The 21,911-nt window shown below is 43.3% G+C and overlaps 1 protein-coding gene across 1 annotated transcript; it reads left to right on the plus strand.

The window, feature by feature from the left end:
• The first annotated feature begins 1,154 nt into the window (after window positions 1-1,154).
• On the plus strand, window positions 1,155-1,715 carry LOC135705410 (uncharacterized). Its single transcript, XM_065227142.1, has one exon. It carries the CDS (start codon window positions 1,155-1,157, stop codon window positions 1,713-1,715), a length of 561 nt encoding a protein of 186 aa, XP_065083214.1.
• Window positions 1,716-21,911: the final 20,196 nt, after the last annotated feature.

Below are 21,911 nucleotides of genomic sequence, written 5' to 3' on the forward strand. Positions count from 1 at the left end.
ATCCACTCAATTTAAGTAACATATCCAGAACTGTATGTTGAGTAAAAAGGCTTGGTATTTGTTGACGAGTTATTTCTGCTCATTCAAAAATACACAAATGGGCAAATATTTCGTTTGATTTCTTTTTTTCTTTAGGATTAAAAAAAAACAAAATCTGAAGAACATTTTAATCATGCAGTCCATTTTATAGCAAACAGAATGCGGTACGTTTTCATATCCACGGCGGCTGCAATTTGCTCCATTTTCGAATGATTTGTTACGAAATTTTCAAATTTTCTGCTGCGACGGAAAGGAAAACTTCGTCAACAGGGCTGAAAACTCAAAATTGAGGCAGTCAAACCTGCTATGGAATCAATCGACGTGAATTAACCGATTCATAGACGTCATCGGGCCTTACTTCGGAACTGATTATCATCTCAACATTTGTTAGGACTGTTGAAGGCTCCCTGGTCGATTCCCGTTTTTTATTCGAATTTACGGACCTGAATGCTTTCGGGCCAGTAGAAGGAATCGCTGACAATACCTCTGGTTTGACGGCGAATGCAAACTGTTAGTAGAGGAGAAGAATGCAGCACGGGTGCGAATACTGCAACACCACACGAGATTGAATGTTCAGCGATACAGACAAGCGCGGAAGAGACAAAATTCGGTTTTTCGAAGGAAGAAGCGTCAGCAGGAAGACCGAGATCGTAAAACGATGGAAAATCTGTACCGCGAAACGGAAATTATATGAGAAGCTAAATAGCTCGCGCAAAGGCTACGTACAGCAAGCCGATATGTGCAAGGACTTGGACGGTAACCTTCTCACGAACGAGTGTGAGGCGATTGAGAGATGGGACCTGCGGACCCTTCGCAGACTACGAGGCTGGCGAACTGTGGCCATGGATCGAGTAGAGTGGAGACGACTTATTCGGACAGCAGAGGACAACAAGGCCTTAGCCTGATTGGTAAGTAAGTCGAAATCTCTTTAATGTGTTCAAGGATGTCGACTTCTGTTTGATCAATAGCAAGTGGGGTTACGTAGAAAAGCCTAAGCACTTCTTCAGTCTGATCATGTCGACGTTGGTTCCTATTTGCAACTCTCAGACGACATTTTATTAGTGGGTATCGTTCTTCATCACCTTGCCAGTTAGTGACGAGCGTTGCAGCAGATAATGAGAAGAGGGAGCCGTAGTGGTGGAGGTGGAAGCAGTAGCAACAGTAGTTGTGACAGCAGGAGTACTGGCTGCAGTAGTGGCAGTGGCAGTGGCAGTGGCAGTGGCAGTGGCAGTGGCAGTGGCAGTGGCAGTGGCAGTGGCAGTGGCAGTGGCAGTGGCAGTGGCAGTGGCAGTGGCAGTGGCAGTGGCAGTGGCAGTGGCAGTGGCAGTGGCAGTGGCAGTGGCAGTGGCAGTGGCAGTGGCAGTGGCAGTGGCAGTGGCAGTGGCAGTGGCAGTGGCAGTGGCAGTGGCAGTGGCAGTGGCAGTGGCAGTGGCAGTGGCAGTGGCAGTGGCAGTGGCAGTGGCAGTGGCAGTGGCAGTGGCAGTGGCAGTGGCAGTGGCAGTGGCAGTGGCAGTGGCAGTGGCAGTGGCAGTGGCAGTGGCAGTGGCAGTGGCAGTGGCAGTAGACTTGGCAGTAGAAGTGACAGCAGTGGTAGTAGTAATAGTGGCAGTAATGGTAGTGGGAGTAGAAGTAGCGGCAGAAGTAGCGGTAGAAGTAGGGGTAGTAGCAATAACTGATGCAAAAGTATTGGTAGATGCAGTCGAAACGGAACTTGCAGTATTTTGCGTGGCTGTGAGGTGGTTTAGAGAATTGTTTTCCACGATAGGTTATAGAGGTACCAGACCATCCTCACCAGGTGATGAGTTCTCCAACTATGATTGTACGGAACTGTCCAGGTTTATCCGATCAATACTCGAATGGAAATCCGCAAGAGCGCCAGTAGAATAACCGGAAATTAATTATTGGAGACGATTGAATGCATTGAATTCCCTTCTGTTAGATGATACAGCCGATAACACTGAATTGAGAAATTTCAAATTTTTTCCATATTGTCCGTTACGCAGGACCATGAAATCCACACGTACCAGAAAATCCCTCAAAGTTTTCAGAAGCGCTGTCTCTCGATCCATGATAACAGGATTGAAATTTACTCGGCAGATGTCTCACATTTGCCGTCCAGGCTTTGTGATTCGTCGCGTTTAATCTAACACAGTATGGGTGAAAAAAATTTAGCACATGATCCACTGCACAGGACGGTCTTATCCGTGGGCTCAGTTGGATTGCCACAAATCCTACATGGATCCATGATCCTCAAATTCACCCTAAGTGTATTCTTCTTCTTCTTTCTTTCATTTAACGTCGGTCTCTGTTCCGAAATCTAGTGCCAATAACCGACGGACATCGATTGTCATCCATTGACAGCATCCATTGCATAGGCAGCTTCCACACCTGCGTAGGATATCGCACCCATTCAAACACACATGGGCCGGGACAAATGGCTTTACTTCCCTTCCGAAGAAAGACGTCACCAGAGATTTGTATGCCTCATAAAAATCCCACCGACCTTCGCTAGAACTGAACCCATACCCATTGGGGTGAGAAAGTAGTCACGCTTACCACTACACCACAGGCACCGGCAATCCCTAAGGGTCTGCAGCACACTTCCAGATAGAAATCCCTATCAGGGAAAGTATGTACATTCAGTTGAGAACAAGAAATCTACCTTGAACTTGTTAAAAGCGGTCAGACGGACCACTTCGCTAGGCCCTCGATCCCTGGTCTAGCCAAAGGGGATCACTGAGGGTGGGTTCTCCAACAACCTCTTTTGTGGTGGCTTTAGCTCGAGCATGAAAGAGGACCCTTCAGGGTCAGCTATAGGTAGGATTGTTCGATCAAGGAATTGAAAGCACTTTCTCTCTTGTTAATTAGCTTTTTATTTAGACTTACTGTGTGTGTGTGTGTATGTCGGTAGTGTCTCACGATGCGGCCGGATGCAAGCACGAAATGCGGGAATGTCGCCTTTGCCTTGACGCTCGGGGTAATTCCTACGCCGAGTCCAAGAGGGACGGATCGTACGCCGGATTGGTGGATCACACTCCTTCAGACGTCGGCGCTAGAAGTCCAATCGCACGCCGGAATGGCGGATAACTTTCTGGACAATTCAGGCGGTTATTAATGGGTCCTGATTCCTATTTAACTTCCAAATCAAATTTGGTAACGGTGATTTCAAATAAACTTCTTTATCTTTAACTTTATCTCTTATTTGTTTTTATGGAGGATAGTAAACTTTACGCTTCGAAGCTCTGGATAAAAAAGACGCTTATCAAGTTATTACCCGGTAGCTTGACCCTCCTTTTTCCATACCCTTTGTTCATGTTCCCTTTTTGACGTGTCCAGTCCCGGTATCTGTGGCAACTCTTGTTTTCCCTTTTTGGCTCACTTCATACTGTTGTGTAGTGTGTGTTGTGGTGTGAAGTGTGTTAACAAATTATGTCCTTATCAATAGCTACTCCGGAGTATTTATCAATTTTTAGCATTAAAATTTACAAACATTTATAATTATTTACTTTACTAACCTACTAACAAACAAACATTTAATTAATATGTTACAAAATCTAGCTTAAATAACCTCAACAGTAACAAACTAGAACTGCACTGCACAAGCTAAGTTTCCTATACAATGCTAAATAACCGTCTCGCTCAGAATCCACCAAAGCATCCGACCAGAACCAGAATCTAGCCGAGTTGGTGTATATCAGCCCTTGAGACCGCTGATATACACAGCAACAGTGGCTCTATTCACGCATCAGTACCGTTTGCACTGTTAAACTTGTGACCAGGACTGGCTCAGGTTGAACAAAACAGAAACAGCAAATTCTAGTACTACCCAAAGAGCAACTAACACAGATACAGCATGAGCTCAAAGTAGATAACACAAATAAAACACAAACACTCCTGGCAACGATATATGTACCACTGTCAATGGCGGCAGAATAGAAGTAAAGAGGCCCAATTCAGTCTCTTAAAATAGAAGCAGGGAGTGAATTTTCAAACCAGCTCACCATTTCGATTTGGGCAAAGCTCGATGTGCACGGATGTGGTATATGAGTTAATTGTTTACCAATCCACTGAAGTTGCAGTCCAAATGGTTGTAGACGATACTAATAAAACCGATCTGGAATCATAGCGCTTATCTATACAGATTTGTGTGGCAATTACTAGGTTTTAATAAAGATTTAAAAAATTTTATAAACCTTTTTATGTTGTTTTGCTGCTGATTAATCTCCCTCTGGACGTATTCACAATGAGTTTGTTTTTATAGAAAGTTAATATTTATGACGCGCGAATATCTGCGAAGTCCCTGAAGTTTTGCAGAATTCTTTCAAGTTAAAGTAAAATATCAGAACTTCAACGGATTTTCTCCAATTTCTACGAAATTTGCTAAATTTATTTAAACTTTGCTAAATTGCTACAAACTTTGGTGATCTACAAAGTTATCAACACTTCTAGAAAAATTGCTGTACTTCATCATAATTCAAAAATTTCTACATAGTCAGTTTGACGACTTCAAAATTTGCTGCAGTTCTTAAAAGCTTCTTGAAGTTCAACGACGTTTCATGAAGAACAATTAATGCCCCTGAACTTTTACGAAGTTCTTAAATTTTTACATCATATGATGTTGTCTCAGCTCCTACAAATTGTCCTTGAATTCCTTTAACTTTTGAGAAGTTCCCTGAACGTCTGGTAAAACTCATTCATATAAATATGATATATTTAACAACCTCCCTCACTCTTCAATTTGAAAACATTTCGTCGATCTTCTTGAAGATGTTTTGACGTAGGACTACGTCTGTGATTTCTACATGGGGCTACACTTTGTGAAAACCAAAAATGGTACATGTAACGAAATTATGAAAGATTTTGAACGTTAATAATTGAGCTGCCCCTGGACCAATTTCAATAACTTTATCACCAATCGATCAGATATATTTTTACGAATCGATAACATGCTTCCGACTGATGATTTTTAATAAGAAACTTTTGAAAAAGTCAAAATGTCAAGCATTGTCCAAAAGCGTTGAAATAACTAACAAATCCACCAATTACGAGCATGCATATGCTGCTTCCCCAACACATTCAGCAGAGAATCGGTCTTGCTTGCAGCTCTCAACCAGAACCGACAAATTAAAGAGTAAATTTTACGAGGATTTAATACCAACTGTTTACAGACCTATTGTAGGTATCAGTTCCGATAGTATATTTGCGATTGACGTTTTGGTGAGACAAATCCAATCATAATTTGAAAGCTCCGATTGATTGAAAACCATTTTCCATTCATAAAATTATGAGAAAAAAATTTCCGCACGTCACACCCATCAGCCGCACTAATGGGAACAATCCTAAATCTATTCAATATCATAACCAATTTATACGATTGTCAGGCACAACGTGCGCTGAATTGCAACCGCTCGTCACATACGAAATAGTTTGGAATTCAATTCCAATCCGGCTTGCTTCCCCCTTCCCATCAGCCGGTCTGACACCACAACGTCAGCTGCCCGTCACAAGGATGACCTCGAGAATAGAGTGCAGTTTTCGGTCGTCGTCATCATCGTCGTCGCCACCGTAGTGGTCGCTGAATAAGAGCTGTCTGCATTGCGGTTTCCATTTGTCTGGCTGACTCTCGAACGGTTTACCATTTTTTTTTCGGCATTCTGTAGCTAAAAATATTCCTGAAATCCATTTCATGCCCTGTCATCGAAAATGAACATCTCTGGACGGGAGAGTGAGAAGGGGTGAGTTTTGTTGTTTGCGACAATGAATGCCTTGGATTGAGATGTCTTGCAGTTCGGGAAAATGCAAATTTTGATCGACGACAAAACTGATTAACTTAAATTGAAAAAGTTGAACATGGTTCTGATTCCGGATGAGAGCCCCTGGTGGCAAAAGAAGCAGTTGTTAACGATATGGGCTTACATTCTCATAACAGATAGGCTTATCTTTGGCGAAGCCGGGTAAAAACCTGACGGTGATGACTTATCCTCGTGTAAGTGCTTTCACTTGTGCCGTACGCACCGCTCTTTGAGAAACTTTATGCTTTGATTTTACAGCGCTTCTTTCTCCGTATGCAGTGATGTAGACGGGTGGGTTACATAAATACCCCCGGCATGCCAACCAAACCTGACACCACCTACGCCCACATGTACTTACATTTATGTGTGTGCAAGATTCGCTGCTAGTTTCAACGACTAAAAGCGCGAGCAGATGAAGAAGACAATTTATGCAAATTGAATCAAAACAAGATTTATTCATGAGACGACAACGGTTGTTGGTGCGATATCTCTTCGTCGTCGTCGTCGTCGTCGCTCGTCGTCTCCAGGTCGTAAAAGCTTGCTCTGCTATGTTGGTTGATGTAGGAAAACTATTTGCCAAGTAAAGTGCGAGTAACTTTGTTCGGGCAATCTTTCATCCTATGGAAAGGATGAATTTTCCTTATGAATATTCATCATTCAAATGTAGGGAGAAAATGGTTGGAATTACCGACTGTAACCAACGGCTCATTCGAAGGAATGGACTGAGATAATATGAGGGGAAGATGCTTGCGCTGGTACGATGGTAGGCACACATGAGTTGAGTGAGATGTACGATGAAGGTTTACCTAAGAAGCAGTAGATCAGATTACGTTCCTTATGAACTGAGTTATGCTTCGATGGATGATTGGAGACATCCGTTCATTGAACTGTATCGAACGGTGGATACATTTTTCACATCATCAATCATGAATTCACCGAATTTTCTAAATGACAATTTTGTGTCATCTACTGAATTCGACTAGAACCTTTGATCATCGCAACCTGTAACCACTTTCTAAATGATTGATTTGGAAACCCCGAACTCCCCAGCTAAATCACATCTAGTAAAACACGTTCGTAAACATGAAGCCCAATCCAAATTGCATCGAAACAGTGCATCAAAAATTGATCCTTTGTTGACAGCATTCACTGGTAGAACCCAACCAAAAACCAATTCTGCAGACATCATAAAAAATTCAGCTCGACAATTGAACATTGAATTAAATACACACTTTCCCACAAACACACAAACACGTCCATTCGAATCGAATCGATCCTTTCAGTTCTTAAAATAAGAGCATTTCAACGTTCCGAGGACCCGACGACATCACACCCCAAAAACGGGGCACTCATTTGTAATTCAGCACTCTCGGAGCTTCCTTCTTTTTTATTTCAATCCTAATAAAACTTTTATGGCCGTTGGCAACTCAGTCAAGCACATCCACACACACGCTTCCATCTAGAAACGCACAGAAAGACACCACATTTCGGAAGTCAATCAATAAATTATCCACCACTTCCTTTGGTTTGGGTTTCTCGTGAGCTTAGCTTTGTGTAGTTTCAGTGCGATTGCAGTGATGTGACGAAGAAAGCTATCACGGCAGATCATCGTCAAGGTGTCTCGGTTATGGGAAATAGAAAATGAATTTTGTAATTCAAATTCCAAGAAGCGAAGCTGTAACGCGTTGGTAAATCCAGGATTTTGCAGTGTTGATGCATTGGCATCAAATGGGTTCAACCAAAGCAAACTTCAGTTCAAATAAAACATTAAATTTACCCGATAAGCTTTTGAAGAAAGAAATTCAAATAGTATCTTGTTTCCAGGGCTGATAGTTCATGGGCTACAAAATGGTGAGTAGACAACCTGTAAGGAGCGGAATACCTACCTCACGCCTCCTCGAGTCATACACACCTAAAAAAATTCATGTAAATTTAGGTGCTCTGAGACTGACATATACGAACGTCATTTTTGACATAAAATTGAGTTGTAATAGACGCAAAACTCAGCTCAATCAAACGTACTTTTCGTCGAGTACCGAACTTTTCAGTCTCCGAGTACTTAATTTTACATGACATGTTTGTTTACGTCTCATCCTGTATGTCAAAGATGGATTCCGTCACGTGTAAAATTAGGTATTTCTAAGTGTGTATGATAACAAAAGACTACCAGCTGAAACATGGACACTAGACAGATGCAAAATTTGAAATTTTCGTTCCACAGTGTTCAAACGGTTTCAAGTCGGGTCCTGATTAGCCTCCGAAAGTTTAAACTCATTTGATAAGAAACTGATTTGGCACAAACCATTTGAAGTTTATATAGAAATTACCATGGGAAAACCATTTTTTTTTGTCTTCTACCCTTTTTACATATTGTACTGTTAACAAATTCTACTACTATTCTTATAGGAATTTTTATCAGCTACGACTTTTCAGAAGATCGTTTTTCAGCCAAAAGTAAAATTAAATAGCTATTAAAGGGTGATGGTCAAAATTTGGTCAATATCAACTTGACGTATTTCTTTCAATTTTGCATTTAAAAAACCTGAACACCCCTCATTTTGAAGGTGTGTGTGTGTAGAATGTTGCTCCTATTTTGATTTTGGAATTCACTCTTCAGTTGTCAAAATGCCGTCCAAGCAAGAAGAGCAGCGTATCAAAATTTTGCTCGCGCATCGCGAAAATCCGAGCTACTCGCACGCAAAGTTGGCAAAATCGCTAAAAGTTGCCAAATCAACCGTTACAAATGTAATTAAAGTGTTTGGGGAACGTTTGTCGACAGCCAGGAAGTCTGGATCGGGGGGAAATCGAAAACCGGAAGCCGCTGAGACGACAAAGAGAGTTGCCGGTAGTTTCAAGCGAAACCCTAACCTCTCTCTCCGAGATGCCGCAAATAAGCTGGGTGTATCGTCTACAACCGTGCATCGAGCCAAAAAACGAGCCGGACTATCGACTTACAAGAAGGTAGTGACTCCAAATCGCGATGATAAACAAAATACGACGGCCAAAGCGCGATCCCGGAGGCTGTACACGACGATGCTGACGAAGTTTGACTGCGTGGTAATGGACGACGAAACCTACGTCAAAGCCGACTACAAGCAGCTTCCGGGACAGGAGTTTTATACGGCAAAAGGAAGGGGAAAGGTAGCAGATGTTTTCAAGCACATGAAACTGTCAAAGTTCGCAAAGAAATATCTGGTTTGGCAAGCCATCTGTAACTGTGGCTTGAAAAGCAGCATTTTCATAGCTTCCGGGACTGTCAACCAAGAAATTTACGTGAAAGAGTGTTTGAATAAACGTCTGCTGCCTTTCCTGAAGAAACACGGTTGTTCCGTACTGTTTTGGCCGGATTTGGCATCTTGCCATTACGGTAAAAAGGCCATGGAGTGGTACGCCGCCAACAACGTGCAGGTGGTTCCCAAGGACAAGAACCCTCCCAACACGCCAGAGCTCCGCCCAATTGAGAAATACTGGGCTATTGTCAAGCGGAACCTAAAGAAGACCAAAAAAACTGCTAAGGGCGAGCAGCAGTTCAAGGCAAACTGGCTTTCTGCGGCGAAGAAGGTGGACAAGGTGGCTGTACAAAATCTGATGGCAGGGGTCTAGCGTAAGGCCCGGCAATTCGGATTTGGAAAAGCGGAAGCCTAACTGAATATTTTTCCTGAATTTTATACTAATTGAACTTGAAAAAGAAATTTAATTTGATTTTTTAAATAAACGATTTCACCGATTTACACGCGTTTTCCCTTGACCAAATTTTGACCGTATCACCCTTTAATTGTTTAAGAGATTCATAATCTTATGACAAGATTAAGTATTAAGATTAAGCTCAGTTATCATTTTCTAAAATAGAGTGAACTGGTGAATTTTGAGATAGATATGAACCAAAATTATGGGTTCCATAGTAATTCCCATATAAACTTCAAATGGTTTGTGCCAAGTCAGCTTCTCACTAAATGAATTCAAATTTTAGGAGGCTAATAAGGGCCTAATTTGGAACCGTTTGAGCACTGTGGAGCGAAAATTTCAAATTTTGCATTTGTCTAATGGACACAGCTGGGTGGCGTAGCCTGGGCAATGTTGCCAGTCCGGCAATAGCAAAGTGAAGAGGTGTGAAGCGAACACTGGCGCGGTAACCAAAGTACGGTGATAGAGGTGCGGCTCAAAGCGGCGTCTGTGGCTGATCACCGTCCTAGTGCCAGCGTGGGACTCTAAACAGAGCTGTACACGATGGTCCCCCAGCGAGATAGGGGGTTGCGGCAGGCTCAACAAGCTGCCATGGAAAAATATAAAGTTGAAAATACCGAAGAAAGAAATAAGGACCGGAACAATCGGCACAACGAACATGGAACTGCAAATCACTCGGCTTCCCGGGCTGCGATAGGTTAATCTATGACGAACTTCAACCACGCAGCTTCGAAGTCTTAGCACTGCAGGAACTTTGCTGGAACGGGACAAAAGATATGGAAAAGCGGGCATCCAGCGGCTATTTCTACCAGAGCTGTGGTACCACCAACGAGCTGGGAACCGGCTTTGTAGTGCTGGGTAAGCGTTCTATGCGCAGCTGCAGCAGGTGTACGATGGTTCTTCGCAACGGGACGTCAAAATCGTCATCGGCGACATGAACGCTCAGGTAGGATGGGAAGCAATGTACAGACCGGCAATCGGGCCAAACAGCCTGCATGCCGTATCGAACGACAACGGCCAACGATGCGTGAACTTTGCAGCCTCCCGTGGTATGGTACTACGAAGTACCTTTCCCCCCCACAGGGAAATTCTTATCCGACATTATCAACGTCCGCACGTACCGCAGTGCGAACATAGGTTCGGACCACTACTTAGTTGCAGTATGCATGTGCTCGCTTGATAACACCCGTCGAAGTCGAACGCCGCGACCCAACATTGAGCAATTACGGGACGCTGGAGTTGTTCAGGATTACGCGCAGCAGCTGCCCACGGAAAAGCAGCCTGGTGCAGCTGCTCTTGAAAACGGCTGGAGGGACATTCGTTCCGCCATAGGTAGTACTGCTGCAGCGGTACTAGGTACTGCGATCCCGGACCGAAGAAATGACTGGTTTAACGGCGAATGCAAACTCTTATGAATGCAGCACGGGCGAGAATGCTGCAACACGAGATTTAATGTAGAGCGATACAGACAAGCGCGGAACAGACAAAACTCGGTTTTCGGAGATAACGAGGCGGTGGAAAATTTATACCACCCATCTATAGCACGCGTAGAAGACGACAGGCTACCGGCCCCTGATCTTCAAGAAGTTGAGGAGGAGATCGGTCGGCTAAAGAACAACAAAGCAACTGGTGTAGATCAACTACCAAGTGAGCTATTAAAATACGGTGGTGAAGCACTGGCTAGAGAGCTGCACTGGGCAATTGCCAAGATTTGGGAGGAGGAGATATTACCGGAGGAGTGGATGGAAGGTGTCGTATGCCAAATCGACGAAAAGGGCGAAAGTTTGGATTGCTGCAACTACCACGCGATCACACTGCTACTCTTCCAAATTCTATGCCGCCGCCTGTCACCATTTGCAAGAGAGTTCGTGGGGTAATACCAGGCGGGATTCATGAGTGCTCGCGCTACCACGGACCAAATTTTCGCAATTCAGCAGGTTCTGAAGAAATGCCGCGAATTCAACGTGCCCACACATCATTTGTTCATCGATTTCATATCCGCATCCGACACAATCGATCGAGATATACTATGGCAGATTATGCACGATTATGGATTTCCGGATAAACTGACGCGATTGGTCAAGGCGACGATGGATCGAGCGATGTGCGTTGTTCGAGTATCGGGGACACTCTCGAGTCCCTTTGAATTTCGAAGGGGGTTACGGCAAGGTGATGGACTTTCGTGTCTGCTATTGAACACTGCGTTAGAAGGTGTGATCAGAAGAGCTGGCATGATTTTCAGGAAGTCCATCCAGCTTCTTGGCTTCGCCGATGACATCGACATCATGGCACGGAATTTTGAGACGATGGCGGAAACGTACATCAGACTGCAGCTAGGCGGATTTGACTTTCAAAGTTTTTTTTTTTCATGTTACATCATACGCAAAATGTGCGATTTTCTGAGTTGGTTGGAAATGCTATTTAACATGAAGTTTTAGTGTGATAATTTATTAGCTAGAGAATGGTCTAAGAAGTAGGTTGGTATATTGTTCCGTTAGAGTACGGCAGTATGAAAATTGAATAGAAGTTGAAAATGAGCGAAGGGCCATTAATGAGACAGTACAAAGTCAAACGCACACTCTTTGCCTAACTCGTACCATGTACGCGGAGATTTGAAGTATGTATTCAAATCTACTGGCAAAAAGTGTGCGCTTGACTTTGCTCAAATACTACTTGCGGCTGTGTAATAGTTCTAGCGACGTTTCATCACTACGTAAAGCCCCATGATTGGACTTGCCATCAACGACAAAATACATGAAAGGAAGAGGTTCTAGGGAAGACAATGTTAGCCTCCCACTCCGACTTCAGATTGACGGTGACGAAATCAAGGTGGTCGATGAGTTCGTGTATTTGCGCTCACTGGTGACCGCCGAAAATGATACCAGCAGAGAATTTCAAAGACGCATTATGGCAGGGAATCAAGGCTACTTTGAACTCCGGAGGACGCCACGGTCGAATAAAATTTGCCACCGCACGAAGATGACCATCTACAAGACGCTGATTAGACCGGCCACAAGACCTGGACTATGCTCGTGGATGACCAACGCGCTCTTGGTGTTTTGGAACGGAAGGTGTTGCGAACCATCTACGGTGGAGTGCAGATAGATGACGGAACGTGGAGGAGGTGAATGAACCACGAATTGCACCAGCTGCTGGGAGAACCATCCATCGTCCACATTGCAAAAATTGGGCGACTACGGTGGGCTGGGTGCATCGTAAAAATGCACACAACAACCCAGTGAGAATGGTTCTCGAAAGAGACCCAACAGGAACAAGAAGAAGAGGTGCAAGGAGCGGGCAAGGTAGATTGACCAAGTAGAAGGCGACCTGCGGATCCTTCGCAGACTACGAGGCTGGCGAAGTGTGGCCATGGATCGAGTATAGTGGAGACGACTTCTTCGGACAGCAGAGGACAACAAGGGCTTAGCCTGATTGGTATGGGTAATTACTAAAAAGTCACGCCATTCCTGTTGCTTAATTTCCTTATTCAGGCTCCGCCGCCATGAGCCCCTGGGTCTGTCTCTGTTGCGATGTCCTGCCGGATTCCAATCCAGCGCTTGCTTGCAGATTTCGTTTCCGCCCCATCGAAGTGTGTGGCCGACCCACCTCCACTTTCGCTCTCGAATTTCTGTTGCTATCGGCTTCTGATGACATCGACGATGGAACTCGGCATTCGAGATCCAGTTGTGAGGCCACCAGGCATGAATTATATACCGCAGGCATCGGTTGATGAAGACCTGCAGCTTTTGAGTGTTCTCCGCTGATACACACCACGTTTCGCTGGCGTATAACAACACAGATTTCACGTTCGAGTTGAAAATTCGGATTTTGGTGCGTTGACTTATCTGGTTGGATCTCCATACGTTTCGTAAACTCGCAAAGGCAGCCCTAACCTTCATGATTCGTGCACCTATGTCGCTCTTGGTCCCGCCGTCCGACGCTATTTGGCTGCCAAGATATTGGAAACTTTCGACCTTCTCCACTGCTTGCCCCGCTACCGTAAAGTTGGAAGGGTTGCCCGTGTTGATATCCAACGATTTGGTCTTGTTGACGTTGATGGTGAGACCCGCCGCAGAGGAGCGTTCGGCTAGGTCATTGAGCTTACTCTGCATATCAGAGCGCCGTTGTGCTAGTAGAGCAACATCATCAGCCAAATTGAAGTCGTTGAGATGCTCTACGGTGATAGGCTGCCAAAGCAGCCCACGGTTCGGTACACGGTCAATTGCACCTACCATGATCTCTTCGATTACGATGAGAAACAGTAGCGGTGATAGTATACATCCTTGTCTCACACCAGCGACTGCCCGGATAGGGTCGGACAAGGCTCCGTTATGCAGAACTCTGCACGTGAAAGCCTCATACTGCGCTTCGATGAGGTTGACGATTTTATCCGAGACTCCCTTGTCCCGTCTGCAAGAGCGCTTGACTGCTTTCTCTAGAACAGAGTACCGTTGACGGGCTTCGTTCATGGCTCCTCTGGTTCTCGCCTGCTCTATCGCAGATTTTGCTTCTCTACGCTCCTCAATCTTCCGGCAGGTTTCATCTGTGATCCACTCTTTCCTCTGGGTGCGCAGCTCACCCAAGTTGTTCTCGCTTGTTTCTATAAAGGCATTCTTGATGGCCGTCCATTGTTCTTCTACGCTGCCACCTTCTGGAACGTCCGCAGCTCGAGTCTCAAGTTCTTCAACAAAAGACCTTTTTACCGCTGGATCTTCAAGTCGGCGTGTGTTGAACCGCCGCAGGAGTCTCTCCTCCCGTCGCTGGATCCGCGCCATGCGTAGGCGGATTTCACCGATTAGAAGGTGATGGTCAGACGCGATGTTGGCGCTGCGTTTATTCCGGACATCAAGAAGGCTCCGTCTCCATTTTCGGCTGATGCAGATGTGGTCGATCTGATTTTCGGTATGTCCATCACGGGAAACCCACGTGACTTTGTGCACTGACCGATGGGGGAAGAGCGAGCCCCCGATCACCATGTCGTTATTGCCACAAAATTCTGCAAACAGCTCACCGTTCTCGCTCATTTCGCCGAGACCATGGCGTCCCATGACACGCTCATAGTCCGTGTTGTCGGAGCCGATCTTCGCATTGAAGTCGCCAGTGTAGATCTTGATGTCACCCTTTGGAACCTTATCCACGACGGCATTCAGTTGACTGTAAAAATTCTCCTTGTCCTGTAGCTCGGCAGCATCGGTTGGCGCATAACATTGGATTATAGTAAGGTTACGAACCCGTGTTCTAAATCTGGCAACGATTATCCTCTCATTAACAGGCTCCCATTTGATGAGCGCAGCACTTGCCTGGACGCTAAGTAGGAGACCAACTCCACGATGGCGGGTAGCGTTTTCACCTCGAATACCAGAGTATAGTAGTACTTGTCCCGACGGCAGTTTGTGTTCTCCAAAGTTTGGCCAACGAACTTCACTCAGTCCCAGGATTTCTAGCTTCATGCATCGCGCCTCGTTGGCGAGTTGTGCCAGTTTACTCTGCTGGACTAACGTCAATACATTCCATGATCCAATTCGTGTCCGTTGTTTTGCGCTTAAAGTCGTTGCCATTATATCAGTTCGACGTCTTTCTCCGTTGGTTTCTGTAACAATTGTAAAGGTTTCAGAGACAGTAGGTGGTTGGCCTAAGGTCTCCTATCCGCCGTGATGGGGCTGCCATCTTAGGTGTAACTTCCGGGGAAGAGCATTTCTTATTCAGCCGCTGGATGCCAGTCAGACGCTGTTTGAGCCGCACCTCCATGGTGAACAGACTCACTCTGCTATTGTCGGATTGACAACATTGCCCAGGCTACGCCTACCAGCTGTGTCCATGTTTCAGCTGGCAGTCTTTTGTGATCATATGACTTGTGGAGGCGTGAGGTAGGAACTTGTGAGGACCGGAGCTAGGTATATCGCTCCTTCCAGATTGTCACTCACCATTTTGTAGCCCAATGAATGTAATGTCGGCCTAAAAGCCTCTAATTTGGGCCCATATTTAAATTCAGCAATCGACTAAATTTTCAATAGCGACCAAAATATTCATTGTGTTGTTTAGTCGGTCCTTACCTCCTTCGATGTTTGGCAGTGGAGATTATCCGCCGACTCCAACACTGATTGGGAAGTACCGGTTGGCTTAATACCGCCCGTGTGTTGCTGCTAATGGCGCCTTTTTTGGGGGAAGCGAGGTTGCGGGGAAACCAATTGTTTGGTGATCATATCCTAATGGAGTCACAGTTGGGTCCGGATATTTCTGGCCTTAATAATTACACAAACAACACTCGCGGATTGGGTTTTGAACAAAGTTTACACAAAAATAAACTACATTTATTGTATAAAAAAAAAACACTACATTGACTATACTAACGAATTTAATGGTACATTAATAAAATGGAATTCCTCATCCCCGATGGGATACAACCGTTCTATGCGGCGACCGAAAAACAACTCGCTATCGTCTTCTCATCTGGTCATCGCTTGACCCGTGAAAGCGTAGACCAAATCTCCCTCTCACGTTCTCCGTCCGATCGGTCCAACTTCGTTTCGAACAGCTCTTCGTTGGTCATCTCAGCTGCTGCTCTCGATGTCCGCCGACCGTAGATGCCTAGATGACGATGATCGCTATCCTTTACGCGTTGAGTACCGGACAATAGGCACATCTAGTATCGTAGCTTATTCACTTGTGTTTTGTTCAAGATCATGATGGTGATATTCCAGGGTTGTAGTGTTCTGGGTGGTTCAGTATCGTACACATTGGTAACGTCCCAATGACGCGTTCATCTAGATAAAATTGATATAGTAGATTTTTAGCGAAGGGCCCAATCTTAGATCCATAGGCCAACATTAGAGGCCTTTCCTCTATTAAGAGAACCTTTTTTTCCAAAGCAGATTTGAACTGATTTTAGAAACGATTATAGAGATATGTAATACCAAGGTACTTCGTACAAAAAGTTGTAAGGATTTTTTGGATGAACTCTACGAGGGTTATGGCTAGAGCTCCAAGTCTATTTTGTAAAAACAGTATTTTTTTAAGTAGCTCAGTGAACAGATTCTTGGGTACAACTTCAAAGGGAAAGATTTGAGAAATTTCCAAGGATAATTACAAGGGCTACTTGGAAAGCATTTCCAGATAATTTTAAGGAGAACTCCAATTTTCAGTAGAACGCAGAGGAGGATTCCAAGACAATTCAGATTAAACATTTATGAAAACTCAGAGGTGAACAAGCATGGGAATTTCTAAAGAGGTGAATTCTTTTAAAAAAAAATAAATCAAAGAGAATAAAAGGACGAATTCCATGATTTTTTAACAGTTCTGCAGAGAACTTCTGTACTGGTAAAAATAAAATTCAAGGCAATTCCAGCGATAAACTAAAATTTATTTTAGAAGAATTCGGTAAAGAACTCTATGAAGGGAAATTCTTTTGAAAAAAATACTTGAACTTAATTATACTCCTGTTACGCTCTGTAAAGATAGCGATAGTCACTTTATTTATCGTCTGTCGGATAGAATTTCGATCTATCAAAAATCAAAACCAATGTAGTATATTGTAGACTAACAATTGAAAAGGTATTATCAACTTTTATAAACAAAACGTTGATTATTCTTTCCTCGCCAATCGAACGCAAATTATCAGCATCATCGGATAGGGGAAACTTTCCTCAACCCAAATATGATGTTAGTTAGCGTAGACGAGCCTTGAGTCATGAGAAAAGGGTTTCCGAAGTTTTGTTCGCAATAACTGATGTGCTCTTTTCTGTTGTTGGTCATGATTTGCTCGATTCGTTCCACTATCTGACAGCTCCTTTGGTTTCGCCAGACTATGAATATAGCAACTATAGATAGGTAGGGTCCAGGTGTGGGAGCTGCATCCCTGGCGTCGATGACATTTGTGCTCAGCACAGTAAACCAGATCGACGGAAAACAAATCAAGGAAAAAAAGCTCTGTTAAGTTTCGCTGGTCTTCTGATTGGTTGAAGCTTGGTTCGTCTGGTAAGGAAGTTGAGCTGGACGATTTATCTTTAATATAATTAAATATGACAATATAATGAGCTTTGCAAATAAAATTGAACTGGTTACAGTTACAGATATAAATTCTCTCTAGAGTTTACAGTTGCTCCACAGCAATATAAATGTGAAAAAGCTCAGGCGTCCACCTCTTTGAATTCACATCTCTTAAATTTCACCAAGTGCATGTACCTGATGAGTTCAAATTTTTATGCTAGTCAGTGTCCACAAAATTTAACCCTTGGATTATTTTCGTCAGTGTCCTAGAACTCTAGTTTTGTAGGTATCTCTGAGTAGAATTCTAAGGCAACTTTGAATAGGATTCAATACAAATTTTAATGAAAAATCATAACAGCTTTTGACGTTAATTCTTGTAACTGGCTGATAACATTAATGTGAGTCGTTTAAAATATTAATGTGAGGAGTAGGGCCAATAAATTGAAAATATCTAACGGCCGATTCAAAGTAGGGGGCGATCTGTTGTGAAACGTGTGTATCTTGAGTGAGTGGTGTATAATAGTAACTAGGAGAGAGGAGTCACGGCTACCTACGATCGTGGGCGGATGGAGAGAAATGCTACGCCAAGTCCCCCTGGGCCATGGACTTTTCATGACAATTAAAATTTCGTATCTATCTCAGGACACCCCCACCCCCCTTACACACAAAACTTCTGCCAATTTTATGCAGCCCAATTACAGACAGTTCTGAAATTCACAGACATTTTTCGCAGACTTCTGAAAAAAAATTTGGCATCCCTGGTCCTGTGTATCAGACCGCCGGTTCTCCAGTCCGACGACCATCGAGGTCGTACTGCCGCTCCATGGTTAAGCGATCACCCGCCATTAGTCGCTGCTGGCGTCTACAATCGCTTTGCTCAAATATTGTCTGCGGCTGTGGAAAAGTTCTAGCGACGTTTCTCCGCTAGAGTACGGCAGTATGAAAATTGAATAGAAGTTGAAAAGGAGCGAAGGGCTATTAATGCGGCAGTGCACATCAAGGTAAAGAAGATTTGCATTATAACACACCATCGGCTGGAAATGCTTTCGGCAACGTGGTGCTCTAGGTAGTGGTGAAACGTTAAACGCTTACTGAAGGAACAACTCATGTTTAATGGATGGCATAATCATCAATTATTGGGTATTTCCTTTTCTTTTAATCTTGAGAATTGAAATTTGCATTTAAGTCTTCGAGACTTAAAAATGTACATTTTGAACTTTGGAAAACTTGTGAGATCTGGAATTAAAAAAAAATAAATAAAAACCTAAAATCTAATATGTTAACTAGATTTTTACTTCTTTCGTACATTATTAGGTTTTTCAAGAAATTTCGATGATAAAAAAGATGAGAAATTAGAATTTCATAGCCTTAGCTTCAAATTTCACCGTTCAACTGATACAGGAGAAATGTCTCTAATGTTGGCCTATGGATCTAAGATTGGGCCCATCGTTAAAAATCTGCTGTTTATCAATTTTATCTAGATGAACGCGTTATTGGGACGTTACTAATGGATATTTTTGGTTGCTATTGAGAATTTAGTCGATTGCTGAATTTATGTGTGGGCCCAAATTAGGGACACTCAGGCCGACATTACCTGCATTTCCCCTACTATATTTTTCATAACATATGGCAGCGATAGTGTACATATTTTAAATAGTAGAAAAAAGTAAGATAATTGGTTGAATTATTTACGAAATTGGTCGAACTCGGAAATGCTTTATCTATGGAAAATGCACTATTCCTGTCCCGCCGACTGCTACTAGAAAATTCTTTTCCATTACCATTGTTTTCCCAATCAGACGAGGCCGAGAGCAACACAACGAACCGGGAAAAAGATCGATGGATTCATCTATTCGCTATCAAACGAAAAACTGAAAAAATAAACTCCAGGTGGCGTAGCTGTGAATGCTCTCAGCAGGACAGTAATGCCACCTGCAGATTGTATTTTAACTATGTGCATCCATATTTTTCCAACCAATGCAACTGGTACGGCTGGCAATCGTTACAGCAGTAGTAGAACTCACCGATCCGATGGTACCGAAGAAAATGAAACTTAATTAATTTATAGCTACAATCAAAGATGGATCCCAGCTGAGCACGGTTCTGCAGCACAGCCATGAACTAAGCAATCAGAAACAGGAAGCAGCAGGTGGGAAGAACTTTTCTTGGCACTGCCCAGCTAGCCAGAGGAAAATGGTTGGTTCGCACAACCGGGGCAAATAAATTTGTTTGGATTAAATAAAATCCTGGCATTATGATTTCAATGAAACAACCGGCTGCAGGATGGAATTCACATCGTTTTGTTGGCATGGTTTCAATTGATGGGTAGCCGGGCAAGCGTTTAGAATAACAGTGTTTGAATTTGAAGTTTTAGCAAGAAACATTGGCCTGAAACGGATTTTTAAACATTCCTTCACAAACCGAATTCCGATTCCTCCCCGTCCCGTGACGCAATGTAAAATACAATCATCTCGGATTTATTCATTTATTTATACAATGTAATTAATCTGACACTAAATTGTCTACAAGAATAAAAACTGTCATAATATAAAACACAAAAGGCTACAGAGAAACTTCTCAACTGGTTCCGAAATTGGTTCGATGTTTCTCCAAAATCAAATTCTGAATTAGGCCTTAAGTTTTGTTTTTATTTGTCTCGGTTTCAGCTCCTTCTGGGAACCTGCGATCATGCCATGAAAGTTATCTTACGGAATTTTCAAAATCAAATTTAAGGGGGTAGTACACTTTGAACGTCCAAAAAGTAAGGCATTTTCGTTAATTTTTTTACGCAATAAAACACTCAGGGAGGGCAAATATGTTATAACCCATTTATTAGTCATCCTTCGAACTACAATTTGTATTTTTTTTAACTCGATTGGCGTCCCTCCGTGGTCAGTGCACCAGGTCGCGTGGGCGTCCTCGCGCGGAAGTCGGAAAACGGCGTGGGAAAATACTCCTTTCCATGTGATCCTGGAACATAACTCGAACAAAAATCCTGATTAGTAATGAAATTTGGGTTAGAAATACGTATTCCGATTTTTTTTAAATTAATTTTTTCAAAATGTGTGGCCTTAGGAAAAAAAAATCAATTTTTTCACCCTAAAAATGCTTACAAAATCGTGGATTAAAAATCCATCGAAAATGTGGATACGTATTTCTAAGCAGAATTTAATTCTGAACAAGAAAACTTAGGCGATATCCAAATTTGATGATAACTGGTTAGAGTTATTTACCACGCCAGTTTGAAGAACCCCATTTCGAGATAAACGCGTTTAAAGATAAAATCTCTCTCTCAGCGCGCCGGTACATGTTTTAGGAAATCACTTCGTAAAGCGGTAAGGAATATTCTGGCGGACTTGGAGTCTTTTCTAAATTAAAGTATACATCCCAAGGAACATTTTAAACCAAAAAAAAATGCATTTTTTTTTTTGAAAAATCAAAGTGTACTCCCCCTTAAAAGCGATTATCTGCCCTCTGCGATCCCCCGATTTCAAATCCCTTTAGAAAGCTCACAAAAAAATGTGAAGATACCTCAAAAACCTATAGTAGCTCTTTAAGAAGGTGGTAACGTTTTGATCACAAATTCTGAAAAGCTCTGAAACTTGTAACGCAATTCCTTAGTTCCCATAATTTCAGTTTGGGTCTTACTTGTTCTATTGTGAATCTGGTTGCCCGGGATGTTCTGAATATTTTCTCTTGCCGGCCGATTTGTACCTTTCTAAAGTTGTCCTTGCTCGTTTTCTACTCTCTATATGCAAATTTCAACTCATGAACCGGGGATCAACGGCTTTACTTCCCTTCCGAAAGAAGGCGTGATCAGATATGGTATGCCTCAGAACATCCCGGCGGCGCCGACTGGGATTGAACCCAGGACAGCTGGGGTGAGAGGTAATCACGCTTACCACTACACCACCGGCGCCGCTGCAGGTAACGCTGACAATACGATTATTGAGAATATGTTGACATGTGTAACGTCCGCTTTAGCTGCATAGACCAAGATTATGCGAATTGCTCAGTTTGTGGGAAAAAGCAGCGTGGGGCGCACGCTATTTTTATACAACCCAAATTTGAGTAGGATCGACTTATATAATGGGGTTACCCAAGGGGTAGGTCACTCAGCACACCAATCTTCGGTCATCTTTTTTGTCAGTGTACCGCAAGTGTGCCGCAGGTGTGTTGATTGTGCCGGTGATAGAGTAAGCTGCGATTGTTTGTGAAATACCAAACCCGGCAACCCGGTATTTTTAACAACTTGATTTTTTTTAGTTAGTTGATCTCGTGACTTTGGCGTGCAAGGTTTGGATGCTAACCACTACGCTGGGGTCATCCTCTTAACACCTTGAATGTTTTGGTTTGAAATCGCAAGTCTAGTGATAGTGGCAGTCTAGTGGACGTGGCGGGTGTGCGAAA

This window comes from Ochlerotatus camptorhynchus, unplaced genomic scaffold (genome assembly GCF_037179485.1).
Source record: "Ochlerotatus camptorhynchus isolate MF236.1 unplaced genomic scaffold, CSIRO-AGI_Acam_v1.1 ptg000266l, whole genome shotgun sequence".
NCBI classification, from domain to species: domain Eukaryota; kingdom Metazoa; phylum Arthropoda; class Insecta; order Diptera; family Culicidae; genus Ochlerotatus; species Ochlerotatus camptorhynchus.

What these genes read in the sequence shown, in the direction of transcription:
- LOC135705410 (XM_065227142.1), top strand. Translation starts at nt 1,155, where the DNA reads ATGAGAAGAGGGAGCCGTAGTGGTGGAGGTGGAAGCAGTAGCAACAGT.